The sequence below is a fragment of the Pseudorca crassidens genome, chromosome 4 (genome assembly GCF_039906515.1).
Source record: "Pseudorca crassidens isolate mPseCra1 chromosome 4, mPseCra1.hap1, whole genome shotgun sequence".
NCBI lineage: Eukaryota > Metazoa > Chordata > Mammalia > Artiodactyla > Delphinidae > Pseudorca > Pseudorca crassidens.
The window spans coordinates 138,304,274-138,328,670 of NC_090299.1; the positions used below are offsets into that span (position 1 = coordinate 138,304,274).

The following is a 24,397-nucleotide window of genomic DNA, read 5'->3' on the forward strand; positions in this document are numbered from 1 at the left end:
CATTCATCTATTGATGGACACTTAGGTTGCTTCCATATCTTGAACATAGGGGTGCATATGTCTTTTCAAACTAGTGTTTTTGTGTTCTTTGGGTAAATACACAGAAGGGGAGTTGCTGGATTGTATTGTAGTTCTATTTTAAATTTTTCAAGGAACACTAAATCCAACCCTAGATCTTCTAAAAATATGTATAAAGTTTATATACTGGAAATCTGGGTTAAAGCTTTAAAATTTTTTATCTTGAGATAACAGAAATCTAATAAAGATGTTTTGAATTATTTAATTTAAAAAAATCCCAAACTTGAGACTAAGAGGCTTCAAAGTATGACAGGATTAGGCTTTAAACTTGCTTGATGAAGATTAAAAAACCTAGCTAGTTAATTTTCTTAAAACCTAATCCTGAAACAGAAAATTCTCTATATATGTGACCAACACCAAAACACTATAAAGTTCCACACACCACTGAATGTGGTTTTACCTTCGTATGGTTAAGCAGATTAATGTAAGATTGCACACATGCCTACCAGCAAAACCACAGATCTCTGAGTCATGGATAAGTTCTAAGAATGTACTCTGAGGTTGGGGGTGAATATGAAAATGAAGTTTTTTTTTTTTTTAGATTGTAGATGGTATTTGAATCAAGTCACTTCTCCCCTAAGCCCCTGTGTCCATGACTTAACCATCCTACTTGCTCCATTTTTACTCCTTAAAAGCTGCGTTCATAATGCTGGGGATCAGAGAAACCATTAAAACCACTCGGGAGAAGACATCACCCTGATCCTCCAGTTTGCTTAGGAAGTGGGAGGCTCTACATTTCTCTTTGGACAAATGTGACATCAGGCAGTAGAAAAGCCAGGGACTGAGGAAACGAATGTCAGGAGAACCCAGGCATCAGTTCCTACCTGGCTTAAGTTTGGTCTAATTATAGTTGGTTCCAGTATATAAATGAATTGTTGCCATATTAAATGTCTATCCAGTGTTATAAATAGCAGACAGATGCATATTGTCCATTTCTGAAATGATGACAGATTACAATCTCTGTGGCCATGGCTAAAAAGCTCAATTTGGTAAAAGGGTTTGTTTGTTTTTCTGGGAAGAAACAAAGTAAGGATAAGGAACTTCAAAAAGTCAACTGAGAAGGAAAGAATAAATAAATTGAACTTAGGAGCATAAGTTCCATGCAAAGCTCACTTTTTCCTTCAAATACTGTAGCTTACCATTCATGGCATACAAGGAACTAATAACTTACCCCTGGAAACCTCCAACAAGGGACTCTGCCTGTCTAGTCAAGAAGCATAATGATAAATGAGTGGGTTCTATTACAGGATTCAGAGCACAGTTACCATAAACCTTTATGCAAAACACATAGCATTTATACATAAGAAAAGATGAAAGACATATGAGAAGTATATATATTAAAAAGGTGTATTTTATATGTACTGATAAAAAGTTGGCAGCACTGAAAATGGGAAGGGGGGATTGTTTTGTTTCTATACTGAGGAAAAACTCAGTACTATAGCTTTTATCTATATTGACTTAGTAATAATACTAATAAAAGCTAATATCACTGAGCAAGTACTGTTATTCCCACTTTACAGATGAAGAGGTCTGAGACAGAAAGAGGAAGTACTACAGTGGGAGCTACACTGAAAGGCCTTCTCTGCCCACCTGGCCATCTTAGTTTCAGGGGGAAGGAGGTAAGAGGTTATACACTCTGTATGGAGGATAACTGGGTGCTCCTCAAACTATTAATAGACACTATTAATACATTATTAATACACTATTAATAGAGACAGAGTCTACTATCAAAAAAAATGCTCTGAAGTCAGACAAATATCTAAATGTCAATTTCTCTATCAATCTCTCTAGAACTAATTCTCCTATTTGGCTTTTGTTCTTTGAATTCCTTTAGCCAGGAATCCTGTAGGGGGAAGGTGGGGAATATAGTTTAGGCCATAAGATGTCACAGTTCCCTCCAGCTTTACCGTCAACCCCCGAAAGTTTGAACTGTCACAAAAACCCTGGGAAGGAGGAATTTATAAACTCAATGAGAAAACAGGCCCAGAGAGTTTAAGTAATTGGCAATGGTCACATAGGTAGTAAGTAATAGAATCAGGATGTGACTACGGAAGAGGCAGTATCCAGAGACCTTACTCTTTCCACTTATCACACTTTTCAAATAGTTTCCACAACATTTTAGTAAGACAGACCTTTAAAACATATCTGTGACGCCACATGACATATAATGATGTATCTTTGTATGTGAACTAAGAGATCACATCTGTGAAAAAAAAACCCTCAATTTTCCTGGTTACAGCCATGAAGATTCACCCCAGATATCATTAAGTGCTTTTTTTTTTTTTTTTTTTTTGCGGTACGCGGGCCTCTCACGGTTGTGGCCTCTCCCGTTGCGGAGCACAGGCTCCGGACGCGCAGGCTCAACGGCCATGGCTCACGGGCCCAGCCACTGCGCGGCATGTGGGATCCTCCCGGACCGGGGCACGAACCCGTGTCCTCTGCATTGGCAGGCGGACTCTCAACCACTGTGCCACCAGGGAAACCCCTCATTAAGTGCTTTTTAATAGACACTTGTATGATTCAAATGTATGGCTTCCTAGAGTTAAGAAGTGTCTTTTAAGCTTATTGATTATAGTAACAGCTGGATACAAAGGATAATGCTTACCTGAGTAATAGACATCTTCACCCCTTATGTTCAACAGAATTAGATAATAAGCCTTCTAATGATACCAAGGAGTATTTCTTTTTGAAATCTTCACATGCAGGGGTTTCTCAGAATACTTCACCCTAATGCTTATATCTGAGAGCATTCTGTTCCACCCAAGAGGAAATTGTATTAGAACTGAAAAATTTTGTTCCACATCTCCACTGTTATCAGATAGTATGCTCAAAGCATGTTTTATCAAGGAAGACACAGGATTATGGGCCAGTATTTAATCAATTTTGCTTTGAGCACAGTGAAGTTACACTCTGGGTGGGTGGTTAGGAAGATTCCAAGGAGCTAATGGGACTGGGAGGGAGGAAAGGAGGACATTCCAGTGCATTTCACTCAGACATCTCCTTCCCTCTAAGTTTTGGCCTTTTTGCTTTTCATCTATGCTCTAGTCCTGGCACAAAGTGGTCATGAAAGTTTTGTTTTGCGGCTCCTCCCATCTTTCCCTTAGAATGCACTCTTAGTGAGTAGCAAACTAACGTAAAGGTGGTCTCTAAAACTAAGACCAAGTAGTAGGAGAGGGATGGTATTGTCTGTGGACTCTCACCCACTGCCCTGGCACAGCAGCACATCACCGAGTATGGTGGAGCCCTGTTATCATAAGGGCACAGCCTCTGGTCTGGTCACGCCGCAGAACAACTGGTGATTTGAATTGCATTTTGTTTTGCTGAAGATGAGAGCTCCTAGCATATTAGCAAATTGATTGCTGGCAGCTGTGGCCCAGACAGTATTTTTTTTTTTTTTTTTTTTCCTCAAGTCTGTGCTTTTTGGACGCTTCTGTTCTGAGGTTTTCTATATAATGCTTTTCAATACAGACAGATCTTACTATCAAAAAAGGAAAATTCTCTGAAGTCAGACAAATACCTACATCTCAATTTCTCTATCAATCTCTCTAGAAATAGTTCAGGCACTCTGGAAGTTTCATGGAAGTAGGGATTCATTCAACAAATACTTACTGAGCACCAACAATGAGCAGGCACTGTTCTAGGAGCTGGAAATAGAAGTAAAATATACAAATAAACCAAATGATGTCATTACAGTTTATATACTGTTTATTTAGTTATTAATATGGACAGCCTATTATGCAACATTACAGATGTCTTTCAAAATCTAAAATAAAATATAGTCCACTATCCAGCCCAGGAGAAGACAATGAACCAGATCGTTCTTACAGTAAATGTAGCAAAAGCGCTCACAATAATCGTCCTTTGCTTGGACATCAGAGGGAACAGTCACTCAAAAAGTTCTTTACCTCCACTGGGGTTTTAACTTTCTCAAATTACAGCTATTTCAGAGTCAAAAGTCCAACTTCGATCACCCCATAGAGATGCGCAGCATCAATTCTGGAGAGCAAGGAGCCCACCTTACCTTTCAGCCAGTATTTGTCAAACACGGGCATTCGGAGAAGGCAGGTATGTCACAGGGATGTTCATGTGTTTCAGAGCTCTAAGACCCGTTGGGTGTGGTGGTAGCAGTGAAGAGTGTACTACATTCTGCCAAGGGGGCTTCTGACCTCTTCAGTCTTGGCATTTGGCACTGTCACTTTCCGATAGGCTTTAAGATCCACTGCAGTTCTCTGTGGAAAGTGGAGGTGGGAAACTCTAACAGCTACTGGGATGAGGCCATGTGCAGAATGAACTGGACTGGCTACTATGGCTTTTATGACCTTCCTTTCTTTAGTCTAGACAAACACTTCTTAATCTTTTTTCATATGCCCTGCTAGTTCTCATATAAAATTTAAAAGGGTTAAAAGACCAAGGAAACTTCTTGCTTTCAAGCTGAATGGTGAAAAACAGAAAAAAAAAAATCCATTTTCTAAAGAGCTGTACTCAACTTTCTCAGTTGAAAACAAATCCCAAGTGACTTTTAAAGACATGTGGTGAACAATGTTGATTAACTGACAGAAGAAATTCTGAGGTGAAACTGTACATATATCAGAATCTAAAATACAGGCAAAAAACAAGATGTACTAGTATACTATTCTTCAACCCCTTAGTTTCATGCTGAAAACTACAAATGTTTTCAGCATCAGGCTACTGATGACGGCCAGTTAAATATGACATAGAAAACCTTAGAAAGTCTTGCCAAGTTTGTGGCAGTTTCAAGAGTCTACAAAGGAAGAAGAAGAAACCAGAGGGTAAAGAGCGAGAGCATTGGACTTTATTTAACTCTAGGTACCATGGGTTTGACATCAGTAGGTAAGACTAATGAATAAGCAGCCATACAGGTTTTTTGGTCACTGTGCTTTCCAAGCACCAAGAAATGGAGCTATTTTTACTATTCAATTCCATCTTTCATAAGCTAGTCAGATCCTGCTGCATTCTCATTTGTTTCTAATTAATTTACCAGTACATTATTATGTAGTCTACCAAGGACGAGGAGCAAGTCATTGTGTAGTACCAAGTTTACGTCATCATCATAGGACTACAACATGCACATTCTACTTAATGTAGCTCAAGCAACAGGAATACAAGGAAACAGTTATGGGGTGGAGACTTGTTTTTGACAAATTCATGTTCACACTAACTAACTAACTATGGGTTTAGAAATCTTATTGGGAAGGTACCTACAGCAGTTCTTCAATTGGCATTGGAACATTACACGCATGCACAAGTGATATGGAAGAGAATGAAGCAGAAGAGGCAGCTGGATGGAGGACAAAGGGGAAATGAGGGGTGTATCAGGGAGGGGTGGTTCTCAGCTTTCCACAGCAAGTCTCTGCTCTGTGAGAGAAGCCTGTTGAGCAACACTTTTGTTCTCATGACTGCGAAGTTTGGATACAACATCTAGAAAGGCCAAATCCTGTACTTCCTTGTGTAGAGATTCTGGAAGACAAAAACAAGGCAACAGGTATGCTTCTATTAGGTTGTTCTACTCTTTCTTACTATACACTCGACCTAAAACATATACCCAAAATGCTCATTTAAATGATACCGAGTGATAAAACTAGGAACAATTCTGGAAAAAGACACAGCAGTAGCCTAGAAATGTCTTTTTTAGGGATGTTAGAATAAAAAAATCAGAGACCCTTTATAAAAATAAATCATATGTCAAGTTCTACAGTCAAAGGTTGATTAAAGTAATGAGTTATAATTAAAACACAGCTCATTGTATGATCTCAAGGTTCAGTTATACACTCCTAACTTAACCCTATCATCAGTTCAAATATGAAGTCCAATACTTACGGAAAAATCTTAGATCTGTTTCAAATTAATTTTGTGGCAAATAAAAAGGTTATTACCTCACATCCTTTCAACAAATTTCTGTGATAGGAAATCTAAAAAGGAGCCTACTATATCTTCCTCTTTCTCGTTTTCTTGCTCTATTTAACTTCAGTTACAGTAAAATACAGGATTCCTCTTAAGTCTGGTAAGTTTAATGTAATTAGCATCCCTCAAACTGATGTGTTTATTTTGATAAAACTGAGGTATAAAACCAGAACCAGCTGGAGTAGCAATACTCATATCAGACAAAATAGACTTCAAAATAAAGACTGTTACAAGAGACAAAGAAGGACACTATGTAATTAATGATCAAGGGATCAATCCAAGAAGGAGATATAACAATTTTAAATATATATGCACCCAACACAGGAGCACCTTAAAGGCAAATACTAACAAACAGCCATAAAAGGAGAAACTGACAGTAACACAATAATAGTGGGGGACCTTAACACCCCACTTTCATCAATGGACAGAGCATCCAGACAGAAAAACCAATAAGGAAACACAGGCCTTAAATGACACATCAGACCAGATGGACTTAATTGATATTTATAGAGCATTCCGTCCAAAAGCAGCAGAATACACAGTCTTCTCAAGTGCACATGGAACATTCTCCAGGACTGATCACATGTTGGGCCACAAAGCGAGCCTTGGTAAATTTAAGAAAATTGAAATCTTATCAAGCAAATTTTCTAACCAAAACGCTATGAGATTTGAAATTAACTACAAGGAAAAAACTGTAAAAAACACAACATGTGGAGGCTAAACAATATGCCACTAAACAACCAATGAATCACTGAAGAAATCAAAGAGGAAATCATAAAATACCTAGAGGCAAATGACAACGAAAATACAACAGTCCAAAACCTATGGGACACAGCAAAAGCAGTCCTAAGAAGGAAGTTTACAACAATACAATCTTACCTCAGGAAATAAGAAAAATCTCAAACAAACAACCTAACCTTACACTTAAAGCAACTAGAGAAAGAAGAAGTAACAAAACCCAAAGTTAGTAGAAGGAAAGAAATCATAAAGATCAGAGCAGAAATAATTGTAATAGAGCCAAAGAAAATGATAAAAAAGATCAAGGAAACTAAAAGCTGGTTCTTTGAAAAGATAAACAAAATTGATAAACCTTTAGCCAGACTCATCAAGAAAAAACAGGGGAGTGGGCTGAAATCAATAAAATTAGAATGAAAAAGGAGAAGTTACAATGGACACCACAGAAAATCAAAGGATCATAAGAGACTACTACAAGCAACTATATGCCAATAAAATGGACAACCCAAAAGAAATGGACAAATTCTTAGAAAGGTGCAATCTCCCAAGACTGAACCAGGAAGAAACAGAAAATATGAACAGACCAATTACAAGTACTGAAATGGAAGCTATGATTAAAAAACTCCCAACAAACAAAAGTCCCGGACCAGATGGCTTCACAGGCAAAATTCTATCTAACACCTATCCTTCTGAAACTATTCCAATAAAATCACAGAGGAAGGAACAATCCCAAACTCATTCTATGAGGCTACTATCACCCTGATACCAAAACCAAACAAAGGTACCACAAAAAAAGCAAGTTATAGGCCAATATCATTGATGAACGGACATGCAAAAATCGTCAACGAAACACTAGCAAACCAAATCCAACAATCCATTAAAAGGATCACACGCCATGATCAAGTGGGATTTATCCCAGGGATGCAAGGATTCTTCAATATATGCAAATCAATCACTGTGATACACCACATCAAAAAGTAGAAGAATAAAAACCATATGATCATCTCAATAGATGCAGAAAAAAGCTTTTGACAAAATTCAACACCCTTTTATGATAAAAGCTCTCTACAAAGTGGGCATAATAAAGGCCATATATGACAAACCTACAGCTAACAATGGTGAAAAGCTGAAAGCATTTCCTCTAAGATCAGGAACAAGACAAGGAGCTCATCAGTGAATTCGGTAAAGCTGCAGGATACAAAATTAATACACAGAAATCTGGTGCATTTCTACACATTAACAACAAAAGATCAGAAAGAGAAATGAAAGAAACAGTCCCATTTACCATCTCATCAAAAAGAATAAAATACATAGGAATAAACTTACCTAAGAAGGCAAAAGACCTGTACTCTGAAAACTATAAGACGCTGATGAAATAAATCGAAGATGACACAAACAGATGGACAGATATACTGTACAATGTTCTTGGATTGGAATAATCAATATTGTCAAAATGATGATACTACCCAAGGCGGTCTACAAATTCAACGCAATCCCTATCGAATTACCAATGGCATTTTTCACAGAACTAGAACAAAAAATCTAAAAATCTGTATGGAGACACAAAAAACCCCAAATACCCAAAGCAATCCTGAGAAGTAAAAACGGAGCTGGAGGAATCAGGCTCCCTGACGTCAGACTATACCGCAAAGCTACAGTCATCAAAACAGTATGGTACTGGCACAAAAACAGAAATATAGATCAATGGAACAGGATAGAAAGCCCAGAAATAAACACACACATGTATGGTCAATTAATCTATGACGAAGGAGGCAACACTATACAATGGAGAAAAGACAGTCTCTTCAATAAATGGTGCTGATAAAACTGGACAGCTACATGTAAAAAAAATGAAATTAGAACATCCTTTAACACCATACACAAAAATAAATTCAAAATGGATTAAAGACCTAAATGTAAGACTGGATACTATAAAACTCTTAGAGGAAAACATAGGCAGAACACTCTATGACATAAATCACAGCAATATCTTTTTCAACCCATATCCTAGAGTAATGGAAATAAAAACAAAAAATAAACAAATGGGACCTAATTAAACTCAAAAGCTTTTGCACAGCAAAGGAAACCATAAACAAAGTGAAAAGACAACCCACAGAATGGGAGAAAATACTTGCAAATGATGCGACTGACAAAGGATTAGTCTCCAAAATTTACGAAGAGCTCATGTAGTTCAATATCAAAAAAAAAAAAAACAACCCAATCAAAAAATGGGCAGAAGACCTAAATAGACACTTCTCCAAAGAAGATATATAGATGACCAAGTGGCACATGAAAAGATGCTCAACATCGCTGATTATTAGAGAAATGCAAATCAAAACCGCAATGAGATTCTACCTCACACCAGTCAGAATGGCCATCATCAAAAAGTCTACAAACAATAAATGCTGGAGAGGGTGTGGAGACAAGGGAACCCTCCTACACTGTTGGTGGGAATGTAAATTTGTATAGCCAGTATGGAGAACAGTATGGAGGTTCCTTAAGAAACTAAACACAGACCTACCATATGATCCAGTAATCCCAGTCCTGGGCATATATCTGGAGAAAAACATGGTCCAAAAAGATACACGCACCCCGATGTTCACCACAGCACTGTTTACAATGGCCAAGACGTAGCACAACCTAAATGTCCACTGACAGATGAATGGATAAAGAAGATGTGGTACATATATATAGTGGAATATTACTCAGCCATTAAGAAGAATGAAATAATGCCATTTGCAGCAATATGGATGGACTGAAGATTATACTAAGTGAAATAAGACAGGGAAAGACAAATATCATATGATATCGCTTATATGCAGAATCTAAAGAAAAAAAGATACAAATGAACTTATTTACAAAACAGAAACAGACTCACAGACTTAGAGAATGAACTTTTGGTTACCAGGGGTGGAGGCAGGGGTGGGACAGATTGGGAGCTTGGGATTGACATATACACACAACTATATATAAAATAGATAACCAACAAGGACCTAGTGTGCAGCACAGGGAACTCTGCTCAATACCCTGTAATAACCTAAATGGGAAAAAATTTTGAAAAAGAATAGATACATGTACATGTATAACTGAATCACACTGCTGTACACCTGAAACTAACACAACATTGTTAACTATACTCCAATATAAAATTAAAATTTTTAAAAATAAATAAAACATTCACTAATAGAATATAATGGTAAAACTAATAATAAAAATAATCAGTTTCATTACAACGTAATAAAATAAAAATAAACATAGTGGAAAGGCTAAAAAAATACAAAAAATGAAACCAGAACCAACGTTTTTAGCAGAAATAGAAAAATCCATTTTAAAATTCAGGTGGAATCTCAAGGGACTCCAGATATCTAAAACAATCTTGAAAAAGAATAAAGTTGGAGGTCTTACACTTCCTAATTTCAAAACTTACTACAAAGCTACAATAATCAAAACAGTGTGGTGCTGATATAAAGACAGAGAGATTAACAGAATAGAACAGAAAGCCCAGAAATAAGGCCTCACATATATGGTCAAATAATTTTCAACATGGGTGTCAAGACCATTCAATGACAAAAGGACAGTCTTTTCAACAAATGGTGCTGGTAATATCCACAGGAGAAAAATGAGGTTGGTCCCTTACCTTACATCACATACAAAAATTAACTCAAAATAGATCAAAGACCTGAACATAAGAGCTAAAACTGTAAGATTCTGAAAGAAAACATAGGGGGAAGACTTCATGACATTGAGTTTAGTAATGATCTTTTGGATATGCATGAAAAGCACAGGCAACAAAAGGAGAAATAGATAAACTGGACTTTATCAAAATTAAAAACTGTGTATCAAAGGACACAACAGTGAAAAGGCAACCCTTGGAATAGGAGAAAATACGTGCAAATCATATATCCAATAAGCATTTAATACACAGAACATATAGAGAACTTTTCCAAAAACAACCCAAATAAAAAATGGGCAAAGCACTTGACTAAACATATCACCAAAGAAGATAAGATATACAAATGGCCAATAAGCTAATGAAAAGATCCCCAACATCACTAATCATCAGGGGAAAGCAAATCAAAACTACAATAAGATACCACCTGACAACCATTAGGATGGCTATTATCAAAACAAATAACAAATATTAGCGAGGATGTAGAAACTGGAACCCATGTGCACCTCTGGTGGAAATGTAAAATGGTGCAGACACTGTGGAAAACAGTACAGTGGTTCCTCAAAAAATTAAGCATAGAATTACTGTATTATCTAGCAATTCCACTTCTGAGTATATAAGCAAAATAACTGAAAGCAGGAACTCAAACAGATATTTGTGCATTCATGGTCATAGTGGCATTATTCACAATAGCCAAAAGGTGAAAATAACCCAAATGTCCACTGATGGATGAATGGATAAACAAAATGTAATGTATATAAACAACGGAACATTATTCAGCCTTAAGAAGCAATGGAATTCTGACACATGCTACAACATAGATGAGCCTTGAAGACATTATGCTAAGGGAAATAAGCCAGACACAAAAGGAAAAATATCGTATGATTCCACTTACATGGGGTACCATGAGTAGTCAAATTCATAAAGAGAGAAAATAAAATGGTGGTTGCCAAAAGCTGGGGAGATGGGTGATTAGGGAGTTACTGTTTAAAGAGTATGGAGTTTCAGTTTGGAAAGAAGAAAAAGGTCTGGAGATGAATGGTGGGGACGGTTGCACAGTGATATGAATGTACTTAATCCACTGAACTGTACACTTAAAAATGGTTCAAATGGCAAATTATATGTATATTTTACATTAAGAAAATGCCTGAACAATTATGAACACGCTTGAAACAAATGAGATCACAGCAAGGAAACAGAAGATATAAAGAAGAGAACAGAAATTTTAGAACTCAAAACTACAGTACCTGCAACAAAAAGCTTGATAAGCCTATCAAGACAGAAGAAAGAAGAGAAGACAGAGAAGACAGAAGAAATAATCAGTGAACTTAAAGCAATACAAAGCAACAAAGCAATACAAATTACCCCATCTGAACAACGGAGAGATAATAAACTGGAAAAAAAATGAACAAAACCTCAGGGACCTGTGGGATATAACTAAAGAGCTCACATTTATGTCATTAGAGGACTTGAAGGAGAAGAGAAATAAGGTGGGACTGAAAAGGTACCTGAAGGAACATGGTTAAAAACTTCCCAAATTTAGCAAAAGACATAGCGTACAGATTCAAGAAGCTGAGCAAGCCCTAAACAGGATAATCCTAAAGAAATCTATGCCAAGACACATCATAGTCAAACTTTTGAAAACTAAGAGAAAAAAGTCTTGAGACAGAAATGACACCTTACCTACAAGGGAAAAAACAGCGAGATAGTGGATTTCTCATAAGAAACTATGGAGGCCAGAAGAAAGTGGCACAACATTTTTCATGTTCTGAAAGAAAAGAACTGTCAACCCAGAATTCTATACACAGAGAAAATATTTTTCAGAAATGAAAAAGAAATCAAGATATTCTCAACGAAAATGAATAAATAAGGAATAATAAAGGAAATGAGAATTTGTCACAAACAGACCTAACCTAAAAGAATAGCTAAAGGAAGTTCTCTAAACAGAAAGGGAAAAAAAGGAATTTTGGACCATCAGAAAGAACAGATATAGCAAATACATATAGATAAATACAATAGGCTTTCCTTTTATCAAGAGTTTTCTGGATTATGTTTGATGGTTGAAAACAAAAATTATAACACTAATGTGGTTCTAAATGTATACAGAGGAAATATCACTAATTTGAAAAGACATATGCACCCCACGTTCATTGCAGCATTACTTAGAAAAGCCAAGATACAGCAGCAACTTACATGTCTATGGATATGTGAATGAGTAAAGAAATTATGGTGTGTGTATATAATGGAATATTATTCAGCCATAAAAAGAATGAAATCTTGCCATTTGTGACAATACGGCTGGACCTTGAGGGCATTATTCTAAGTGAAATGAGACAGAGAAAGACAAATACCATATGATCTCTCTTATATGTGGAATCTAAAAACCAAGTTCATAGATACAAAGAATAGATTGGTGGTTGCAGGGGACAGGGATTGGGGTTGGGAGAAATGGGTGAACTTTTAAAAATTAATTTAAATAAATGGAATAAATATTAAAAACTGCAATATTAATAAAAAACCCAAAGAAATAGTAAATGATTTTTGCTTACTGATTAAACAACACACAAACTTTTTGTTTCCCACTGCTCTCCAACTTGGGTATCATATTACAGTAAAAAAATAAAAAAATAAAAAATCTCACCGGTTACCCAAATAATATTTCTATTTTTCTCTAACAGTGCATCACTAAAAATACTGGCCCTGGAAAAATTCAGAAAATAACCAAAGGAAATACTTCCTTAACTAAAGACTTAACACAAGAGTGTCTTGACCATTTATTTATTGGTCAAATTGAGAATGGATGCACTCTTTGTAAAGGAGAATTTTAACATTTGAGGGGTTGCCCAAGCAGGATTTGTGGAAAGGATCAACAATTACCTCAAAGAATGCAAGCAAAGCAGAGGTTACTGGGGCATTCGTCAGTACAGCGGCATAGAACAGAAAACACTACTGTGGGTAATGCAGACAGAGCCATACCAGCAACATCCAAAAAGATGGAGCCTCAAGCCCAGGGATTCCATGCTTCCAGTTCCTTTAGCAAAGCTGATGCAACTGCAGAGACAGATGCATCAAACCACTTTGACCTGATGCCATTACACAATCCATTCATTTAATTCTCCTTGTTCTGATCAAAGCTCATCAAGCAACCCTTGATGCCTGTCTGCCCTGAAGGAGTCAATGAGCCAGACATGTGCACTTGGGGTGTTCTGAGATCAGTGGCAGGCATACTTCTCATTATATATAAGTAAACTAACATTCTGGTTTTGTACTTGGATAAGGTGAGCCTGCCCCAGGAGTCATATCCACCCTTGGTGTGTGCACAAAAAAGTCCACCTAGAAACGCAACTCTGCCCATCAAGGCTCACTACCAGAGGTGCTTTCCCGACACCCACCCCCTCTACTGCCCATCATTTGGGTTGTTACCATCACCTTGAAAGTGCCTGTCACTAACCAGACAGGACAATTTATGTTCACCACTCCTCACCCAGCACCACTGCAATGTCCCTGCTCACTTCCTTCACTCTCTTGGCTTCCTCGTCTAACCAATGGTAGTAATAATAATGATAACCAACTTTGTGGATGAAATTATGTAATCTTTAAGCATTAAAAAAAAAGGTGGGGGGATGACAGAGTGGATTAAAAAACATGACCCAACAATATGCTGCCTACACTTCAAATACAAGATACCGCAGATTGAATCTGAAAGGGCAGAAAAAGATCACGTGAATGTTATTCAAAAGAACGTAGGAGTAGCTATATTAACATCAGATAAAGTAGACTTCAGAGGAAAGAAAACTACCAGAGACAGAGAGGAACATTACATAACGATAGAAAGGTAAATCCACTAGGAAGGGTGTATGCACCTGCCAACTGAGCTGCAAAATGTATGAAGCAAAACCTGATAGAACTGAAGGGAGATACAGACAAATCAACAATAATAGCTGGAGACTTCAACACCCCTCTCTCAGTAATTGACAGACCGAGTAGAAAATCAGCAAGAATACAGAAACACCATTACCAAACAAAAGGATCTAACTGACACTTATAGAACTCACCACTCGATAACAGCAGGATACATGTTCTTTTCAAGTGGTCCATGAAATGTATAACAAGATATGCCAATGATTTCTTGAACAAACTCCTTAGCTAATATCATGGTATACAAAATCAGAATTTGTTCTTTATATAAAATATTTTAGGGTTAATGAAACTTAAAGGTATTAATTTTTTAACACTGACTTTTGCCTATATTTGCTATATAACACTTTTCATTATTAAGAATCTTTTGGGAGTATTTGCAGTGTAAAAGTAATCCTGTATCTTCCATAAACTAATTTCTAATGCTTTTAAAACCCAAAGCCACCATTTACTATGATTTTATATTTAATGTCAACCGTATGTTGATGAATATCAAATGACAGAGAAAATACGTACCAGATCCCATGAGAGCACAGATCAGGACCATGGAATTATATTTGATTTCAGGAGCACTTCTCTCATCTGCTAGCAGTGTGTGTAAAATCTGTACAAGTTTAGCACTTTCTAGATCTTTCTCAGCAGTGCCTGGAACATGAAACGAAGTATCAGCTATATTCACTGGGTATGAACCTGGGACAATCTGGCTAAATACTAACTTCCCTTTCTAGAAACTGATAATGTGAAACCTTTCAAACGGGACTCATAAATAATAATGACATAGACATGCAATATTAAATTTAGACCTTGTTAAAAGGGTATTTAGATCTAAAATTCAGTAGATACTTCAGGAGTTTAGGCCTAAAATTCAATATTAAAACATTCCTTTAAATATGAGGCAATTAAAAACCTTTATTATGAAAACTGTTAAACATATACAAAAGCAGAAAAGATAGTATGATACACTATGTACTATCACCATCTTCAAAAATGATCATGGCCAACTGTGTATCCTCTATCTCTAGTCTTATCCACTTATTCTAACCCATCCCAAATTATTTTGGAGCAAATCCTATAATCACATAATTTCCTCCACAGGTATTTCAGCATGTATCTTCAAGAGAATCGGACTCTGCAATTCCTATCAAAATCCCAAGAGGATTCTCCATAGGAAATAGATAAGCTTATACTAAAATTTATATGGAAAGCCACAGGCCCTAGAAGAGGTAAACAATCTTGATAAAGAAGAATAAAGTGGGGGAATTCCTCTACCTGATATGAAGGTCACTGTATAGCTACAGTTATCAAGACAGTGTGGTGTTGGTGGAGAGACAGACACATAGGTCAGAGGAACTGAAAGAAGACCCTAGAAGTAGACCCACACACGTAAGCGCAACTGATTTTTGACAAAGGTACAAAATCAATTTAGTTGAGGAAAGACAGCCTTTTCAATATATGGTGCTGAAGCAATTACATCCATAGGCGAAAAAAAAAAAAAAAAAGAAACCCTGACCTAAACCTCACATCTTATACAGATATTAATACAAAAAGGATCACAGAGTTAAAATGTAAAACTACAGGACTTTCAGAATATAAATAATCCTCAAAACTCAATAGTTAAAAACAATTTAGAAAATGGGCAAAGATCTAAATAGGCATTTCACCAAGGAATAAATACAGATGGCAAATAAGCACATAAAGATGTTCATCATCAGTAGTGATTAGAAAAATGGAAATTAAAACTGCATGAGATATCACTATATATCTATCAGATTGACTAAAATAAAAGAAAAAAACAGGGACAATACTAAATGTTGGTGAGGGTACAGAGCAAATTAGATCACTTATGCAGTGCTGGCGGGAATGTAAAATGGTATAGCCACTCTGAAAAACAGTCTGTCAGTTTCTTTAAATATCAATCATGAAGTTACCATACAACCCAGGAGTTATCTAGTAACTCGTAGGCATTTATCTAGAAAAATGAAAATTTATGTTTACATAAAATCCCATATATGAATGTTCATTGTAGCTTTATTTTTAAAAATCCCAAAGTGGAATCAGCCCAGATGTCCTTCAATACGTGAATGGTTAAACAAATTGTGGTACATACATATCACAAAATACTATTCAGGAATGAGAAGGAATGAACTATTGACACACAAATCAATGACTCTTTAGGAATTTATGCTGAGCAAAAGAAGCCGATTCCATAAGGTCACATACGATATGATTCCATTTATATATTTTTGAAATGAAAAAAATTTTAGAAATGAAGCGCAGATTAGTGGTTTCCAGGGATTAGGAGCAGTGTAGGAGGTAGGTGAATGTGGTTATAAATGGAGAATCCTTGTGGTATTAGAACTGCTCAGATACACCTACACAGGTGATAAACTGAATATAACATACACACAAGTAAGTACAAGTAAAACTGGGGAAGTATGAATAAGATAGGTACATTGTATCAGTGGTTGGGATGTTACACTAGTTTTGCAAAATGTTACCACTGGGCAAAACTGGGTGAAGTGTACAAGGGATCTTTCTGTATTATTTCCTACGACTGCTTGTGAATGTACAATTATCAAAAAAAAAAAAAAAAAAGGATAAGGACTCAAAATGTTGCTTCAATACTATTATCGTAAAAAATTTTATAGTAATTCCTTAATAATATCTAAAAGCCTGTAAGGATACAAGTTTGGAAAAATACGGTTTTCAAAGTGTATTTTATATTAAAAAGGTAGTATGACCTCATTTCTAAATCTTAGGCTCAAAGAGCCTAGGAAACACTAGGTGACAACAACCAACAACAAATACGATTATGTTTTGTCATTTTATATAGTTCTGTGGTAAGGTAAACAGACTCAGGCAATGCTCAGCTATCAGGAAGCAGACAAAATTAAAGCCTATTTAGAAGATACTAGTTATGAAGGGCACAAGACCAGATTCAGCCCAGGATAGGAAGTCAAGGATATTCTGAAATTGCTCTATCACTTTAAGCCATTTTTAAAAATCAAGCCATGAACCCCGTTTGGTATTCAATGTCCTCACCAACTCTCACCTCTTCATCATAGCTTCCCCTCTTAAAGGTGTCTGGACCTCTGGACACTCACATAATCTACCCAAACCATGGAGGAAATCACAGCATCTTTAACCTAAGTTAGTGACCAAAGCCACATATATTTTCTGGATGTTTTCTTTCTTTAGAATTCAAGAAAATTTTACATCCTACTTATACGTGATTTTTTAAAAATTATAAATTGTTTTAATTGTCCCCTTAAGAGGACAAAAATTCAAATCTCTCATACCTGAAATCTGAGTAAATCTGACACTGAAGGAGATATACCATGTTTATCTTTTGGCTTCTCCTTCCTGGGATAAGGGTTGGTGGGTCCACTTGCCCCAGTGTGAGAATTACGGGCAAAAATCATCACTGGGAACTGAGGTGATCAGTTAACAGTATTTACCCGAATGGTTTTGAACCGAACAGGACATGCCTACCAAGTCTATAGTCCTCCTTTACGTAAGGCAACCTCAGGCCTTACCACAGGCCATGTGACTTTGATTGTCCCCAGCTGACTATGTATCAGAGTTTGGTTCCGGAGACAAAGTTGCTACCCATAAACTAGATGCTAGCTTCTCCTGAAGAATTCTGAGTAACAGGAATGCTACTGCTAGAGAGAAACTACCTGAATCATTTAGACTCTGCTTTGGGGGAATCCTGAATGTAAATACACAGAAGAGTGACATAAAAGGTGAGAATTTAGAATGAAGGCAATGCTGTAAAGCAACAGAAACCATGGTGATAGAGAGGAGGAGGTTAGTAAGAGAGAATCAATAGTAGAAATGGAAGGGAAGGTCTGGATGTCTGGAAGAGTAGCAAACCCTGAACTTGTTGTATTTTAAGTATTGTTTCACTTCTCCATGAGGTCTGCTGAAAATGTTTTCTGTATTCCCTAAGTGCCTAAACTTTGAGGTATCAAAATTTAAGAGTCAAACTAACCTTAAAGCATTACCCTAAAAATGTTACCAAAAGAACAACCAAAAAGGACAGCTATGGTGACAATCTATAGAATATGATTTTCCATATACTCAGATCCGGACGGGTACAGAAACACACTGGCAAAATGCTTCTAGTCAAGGTCCTGTCTGACTTCTATTCCACTCCTGTGCTTCCTTTCATCCAAGATAAAAACAGGAGAAAATAAGTTTGTCACTGGGGTACTTACCCAATTCTAAAGCTGCTATTAGTGCCAAAGCAACAAGGGCTTCATTCTGCATTATTACATGTTCACTAGTTGCCATGGTAACTAGATGCTTGATGCCACCACTTTGTACAATGGTTTTAATTACATCCTACAATAAATTAATATCACAGAATTATAAACTTTACTTTTAAACATAAAAAAACTGCGTTACCATCAGTCAATTCACTGTTGAGTGGTTTTCTGACAGTGTCCCTATGAATCATTACATTTAACCATAATTTCTTCTTCTTCACAGAAGAAAGGAAAAAGCTTTTACCTTTAAATAAATTCATCAAAAGATGACAACTTAAATTACCTAAGCAAAAAAGACCACTGCAGTTCATATCAAGGAACAGAGAGTCCCAGAAGCTAACAAAGTCAAAGAAATAAAAGTGCCATTGCCCCAAATGAAGACTTACCACGAGATCAACAAAAGAGAATAAATCTTGGAATAATAATAATGTAAAAAGTTCTTCCTTTCAGATTTTTATTATAACACCAGGTAGTTGTTTCAGATGCATCAGGTGAAGCTTTTTACGTATGTATGTGTGCATGTATACATGTATGTATGCAGCCTTTTAAAACCTTTGTTGGGTCTAACAAAACTAGATTACATACAAAAGGACTTGAGCAGAACTTAAATCAAAATTCTGTCTCCCTCATTTCTCATGGTGCCTACAGCTCTGTCCTCTCCAGCGGCAGAGGGGCAGTGGGCTCCAGACTCAATAAATCCCACTGACTTTGAGCAAACTACTGACTCTCTCTGCATCTCACAGACTTCACCTATAACACTGAGACAATGTAAGTGTATATCTCATAGGTTTTTGTTATAATTACAAAGTTATTACATGAAGAGCACACATAAAAGTATACAGCAAAGGCTAGATAGAAAGAAATGGGTACATTTATTTCTAGTACTCATTTTTGTCTTCATCTCACTTAGGGTTTTGTTGGATTAAATATGATTTAGTAGAAAGTCTCAATTATAAAATATTTAAAAAGTAATTTTAGTACTTTTCACTATTTTTAGTAATTTGAAGTAAGCACTGAATATTTTAAGTAGCCTGTCCAAGTTAATGGTACAAAACTGTAATTAGAAATATTTTCAAATTAATTTGCTAAAATATTGGAAAAAGGGTTTATGCTTCTACCTTATGTAAATTTTTAAGAAAACTATTTATAGACAGTATCTTTGCTTTGAGTCCAACCTTGTTTAGTGAGCAAACATTCTAAATCAAATAGAGTCTAAGTTCTGAGTTTTTACAGCAGTTGTGTTCTAGCATTTAATATCTTTTCGCATCAACTTTTTTAGAAAGTGAGAAACTATCTTTTAAAGCCTTTTCTAATGAAAAGAAAGCCTCCCAATATAGTCAGCCCTCCGTACCTGCAGGTTCTGCATCCATGGATTCAACCAACCATGTACTGAAAATATTTGGGGAAAAAAATTTCATAAAGTTTCAAAAAGCAGAACTTGAATTTGCTGTGCGCTGGCAACGATATAGTAGTTACACTGTATTTCCAACGATCTACTAGCATGTACATCATATTAGGTATTATAAGTTATTTAGAGATGATTTAAAGTCTAAGGGGGATGTGTGTAGGTTAGATGGAAATACTATGCCGTTTTTATATAAGGGACTTGAGCATCCACAGATTCTGGTATCTGAGAGGGTGCCCAATCCCCCTCAGATACCGAGGGACGAGGATGACTATATACCGCTTTATACTGCTTACTCAGAGGCAGTTTATTTGAAACTGATACAGAATTCTTAAAATTAGTAAAGAATTTTATAAATATCACAAAGGAGCTTGTTGAGTAAAAAGGATCAAAAGAGATTCACAAGATACATATGCAGTCACCTAGGAAGGTTCCTGGGCTGTCATTTCATCCTCTCTTTTGTGATTCACCCTCAAAAGCCCACTGTAGTAGAAAGAAGGGAAAGGGATGAATGAATGAAGAAAATCTGCACATCAGAAATACCAAAAATCACCACCCCCCACCCTGACCCCTTAAATCAAAGCGTAGCTTCTTTTCCATCTCACTTTTCTGGAACGAATATCTGAGTACTGTCCTTTAAAGTGCCTGCCCTCTCTCCTCCTACTTCAATAAATGCTTACTGAGTAGCTACTCTACAGAATCACTTTGCCCGATAGAATGGGGGATAAAAGATAAATGAAGCATTGTACTTGTGTCATATGACAAAAGAGGATTATTACTATTGACAGCTACCCTGTATGAAGAAACACCTATACACTGGACAACACTTATACACTGGGTAACTTACAGATAGTAGCTCGTTTTTATCCTCACAGAAAATCCCACTAGCTAGATATTATCTCCAGTTTATAGATGAAGAAATGGAAGCTTAGATTAAGTTATGGAATTTGCCCCAAATCAGACAGTGATTAAATGGTAAAAAGCCAAGATTCAATCCAGGCAGTTTGACTACTAGGTCTTGTTTTTAACCATTTGTGGTCTATGGAAAAGCATACACACTGAATTCATCATAATGCCAAGCAGAGGCAGTCATTTAATGTGATTTGAAGGGGCTCTATGAATGTATTTTAAAGTTATATTTTTAACTTCAAGATTAAAAAAAAAAGATTAGCACCACTCCATAGAGCAAGAAGGTTCATCTGGAAAATTAATTTTAACCAATACACTTCTAAAATTAATCCAGAGATTATTTTAACCTCTCTGAAACCATTTCATTTATAATAAGTAAACTGTAGATATACATAATGAGACGTTTTCTCTGGGTAATCCTTCTAAACCTTAGATGTCTCTGGAGAGTCTTTAAGAATTTTGGAAATATTTTATAATGCTTTACAAAGTTTGAAACAATATTTTATTTCATAATCCTATTTTTCAAGGAGTTTTCTTATGGAAAACTAAATTTTGGTACATATATAACTAAGGCAAATTATCTATGTTAACAGTCTCACATATTTAGCATTTATGGTCAGTTTGTTCTTAACTGTTGAGATAAATCCACCTCAAGACTCTGTTGAAAATTGTATAACAATGTTGTTACAATGGAATGGTTTGAGATAGGCTTGAATTTGAGATAATCGATTTATAAGACTGTAGGCTGGTGTAGCTACTGAATCACCTACCAAAAATTTTCTTTTTTAATATTGTATCATCAAAGCTCTCAGTACAGGTTTAAGTAAATGTTGGATGAATAAGCAAATGACTAAGTACATTTGTTTAAACAAGTTTTTAGCTGATACTGATGAAGAATGTTTTACTCTTACAGGTTAAAGAAAAGTGCCTACTTTGATAAAAGGGAATTTTTATTTTCCTATTGTAGAGGCAAACTATATTTCTTTCTCTGTTTTTGATATCTGCAGTCAGAAGGTCCAGCTAGTTGGTTACGAGTCGTAGCCTAGGGCACTCTTTAGAGGGAAGATGTAATTTTACCTATTGGCATAAGCACAAGGATACACCATATATGGCTGAAAGGCCTAAGCCAGCATGAAACCCCATGAATCAGTGCAAACTTTTGGAGGACTGGACTCTAAGGTAGAATTCAGGGTGACTTTAAAAGGAGTAGAATATTCAAAGTTTAAGAATAACGTAAGGACAGAGCTGTGATTCACAACAGCTGGTTAAGGATATACAGGAATGTAACAAATTTGTACCTAGTGTTTAATTATTTTAAAAACCTACTCCAGAGCAGCAATTTTCCAAAGTATGTCCAGTGGAATGTTAATAGATGCCTCTTGCAAAAAAGACCCACAGTTAAATAGCTAAAGTTAAGGAAGTTTCCTTAGAGCTTCTACAGAATTCTAAAGGCAAGTAAAGGGAATGCACTATTATCCTAACTACTCTGACCATGAAACCCTTTTTCTTGGAACATTTCTTGGGGTTATTATTCGATAGAACATATTTTGAGAAATGCTGTTCAAACAGAATCATCTGTTCCTTGAATGTTTGTTAAATTTAAAAATAATTTAAATTAATAATTCTAATCCAGAGCTCAAATAACACACCTTGTATCTAATCATTAACGTCTATGAATCAAGGTTCCTATTGCCTCTTAGTAGCAGTATAATCTCAATTGTAGGAAACATATGTAAAGGAAAAAGTACCCTATCTGGTACTGAATTATAAAAAAGTTATAATGTAACTATAAAGTTGCAATCCCATATCATTTCAAATTGTTTTTTATTACACACACACACACACACACACACACACACACACACACACACACACACACACACACCCCTAGAAAGGTACCATCCCATATTTCTCATAAGTCTTTTCAAAGAACCTACATGGTGATGGATGCTTAATGGGTATTTTATTTGAAAACTTTTAGGGGGAGGGAGTATGGTATTAGATAAGGGAAAGGGAATCTGTGATAATGAAACCCACAGAAAAGCCTCAAAACTCTCAGATCTCAATATTACAGCATCTGAAGAGCTTTGGTTCCAAGATTGGGTTATTTAAGATGATGGAACGTTATCTTCCTGTGCACACATTTTTGTGTCCACTAATGGTTTGGTTATACAGTTCTGTTAGTTGTTAGTGAACTTAAGGTATATTATGGATTAATCAAGTCTTCATTGGCCTAACCACCACAAGTAACAGGAATTTACCTGCGAGTTCCAAATTCAGATGCCCAAACATGGCTCTGTTTGTTGCAATCTAGTTAACAGAATTATGGTTTGCCTAAATGAAACCACTGGTAAGAATTCTCCTAGAATGGAGCAAAGAATTAGGTAAAGACTCTGAAAAGGATAGAAGAGTGATTTGGCAGTAAGCAAGTTAGGGAATGTCAGTTCTTCTCATGGTCTCTTATTCTGATGAATGGCATGATTACCCCACCCGGTGCTAAGCCCCAAACTTGGAATTCTCTCTAAAACCTCCTTCTCCTTGGACCCCACTTTTGAATTCTGTCAATTCTGCCACTCATATCTTTCTCAAATCCTTCTTTTCCATCCTCACTGCTTCTATTAGGTTGAACCATATGATACTTGTTTCTTTGTGTCAAAACCAGCAACTTCAAATTGCTTAGCCCAAAACCTTAATTCAGGCCTTTATCATCTCGCACGTATATTTTTGAAAAACTATGTTTTCCTTGCCCTTAGTAAGCCCTAGAGTCGTCTTTCTAATGAAAACCAAATAATAGCACCCTGGCGCTTAAAATCCTTTGGGAGCTTCCTAATTCTCTATAGGATAAATTCATACGCCTTAAGCTGGCACATAATTCATTTTGATCCCCTCTTCTCTTCCTCTCTGGTCACTGTCTTTACACACTCTGCTCCAGCAATACTGCTTTACTTGCAGTTTTCCTCTCGGACTATGTTGTTGTAGACCTCTGTGCTGCTGACACACTGTGGTCTTTGCTTGGAGGCCTTTCTATGCTTTCTCTTCCCACTCTCCTCCTGAGAGATTCCCAGTTAACATCTAAAACACGACCCCTTCTGTGATGCCCAGACAGTTGGTCTCTCTGTCTTCTAAGTTATATCTGAATTGGAGTCTGTGGCTTTAATGCTGTTTTTATATCTGCCCTCCCACTGGACCGTTAATTCTCAAAAGTCATACTATATTTTATAATATTTACACTGTAAGTACCAAAATGTTGACTGTGAAATGAACAAATGGGCCTGACAGAGCAGTTATGATGAAGAGGTAAAAGGACTACCACAGGAGTTCATTTTGCTATGCTTTCTTCATACTTTCCATCTTGTCAACAATATACTTGGTCCTGTACTGGTGTCAGTGAAAATGGATGGGATTTTAGGCTGCTATAGGTGAGACAGGTAGTAGGAAGGTCCAAGTTAACAGCTGCTTTTGCCGCAGGGAAAGATGCCAAGAGGTAGC

The 24,397-nt window shown here is 36.4% G+C and overlaps 1 protein-coding gene and 1 long non-coding RNA gene across 6 annotated transcripts in view; one reads left to right on the top strand and one right to left on the bottom strand.

Moving 5' to 3' along the window:
* Nucleotides 1-4,775, top strand: part of LOC137224023 (uncharacterized) — a 32,006-nt gene extending 27,231 nt beyond the window's left edge. Inside the window, exons 7-8 of the long non-coding RNA XR_010943185.1 lie at nucleotides 1,599-1,697; nucleotides 4,017-4,775. This is a non-coding gene — a long non-coding RNA (uncharacterized lncRNA). The remainder of the gene's footprint in view (nucleotides 1-1,598; nucleotides 1,698-4,016) is intronic.
* Nucleotides 4,776-4,869: 94 nt separating this feature from the next.
* Nucleotides 4,870-24,397, bottom strand: part of RAP1GDS1 (Rap1 GTPase-GDP dissociation stimulator 1) — a 258,664-nt gene continuing 239,136 nt past the window's right edge. For all 5 annotated transcript variants that reach the window (XM_067736915.1, XM_067736914.1, XM_067736911.1 and 2 more), the window contains 3 exons: nucleotides 18,544-18,670; nucleotides 14,840-14,968; nucleotides 4,870-5,556 (listed from right to left, as the gene is read on the bottom strand). In XM_067736915.1, the coding sequence (XP_067593016.1) occupies nucleotides 5,429-5,556; nucleotides 14,840-14,968; nucleotides 18,544-18,670 (384 nt within the window). In that variant the 3' untranslated portion in view covers nucleotides 4,870-5,428. The remainder of the gene's footprint in view (nucleotides 5,557-14,839; nucleotides 14,969-18,543; nucleotides 18,671-24,397) is intronic.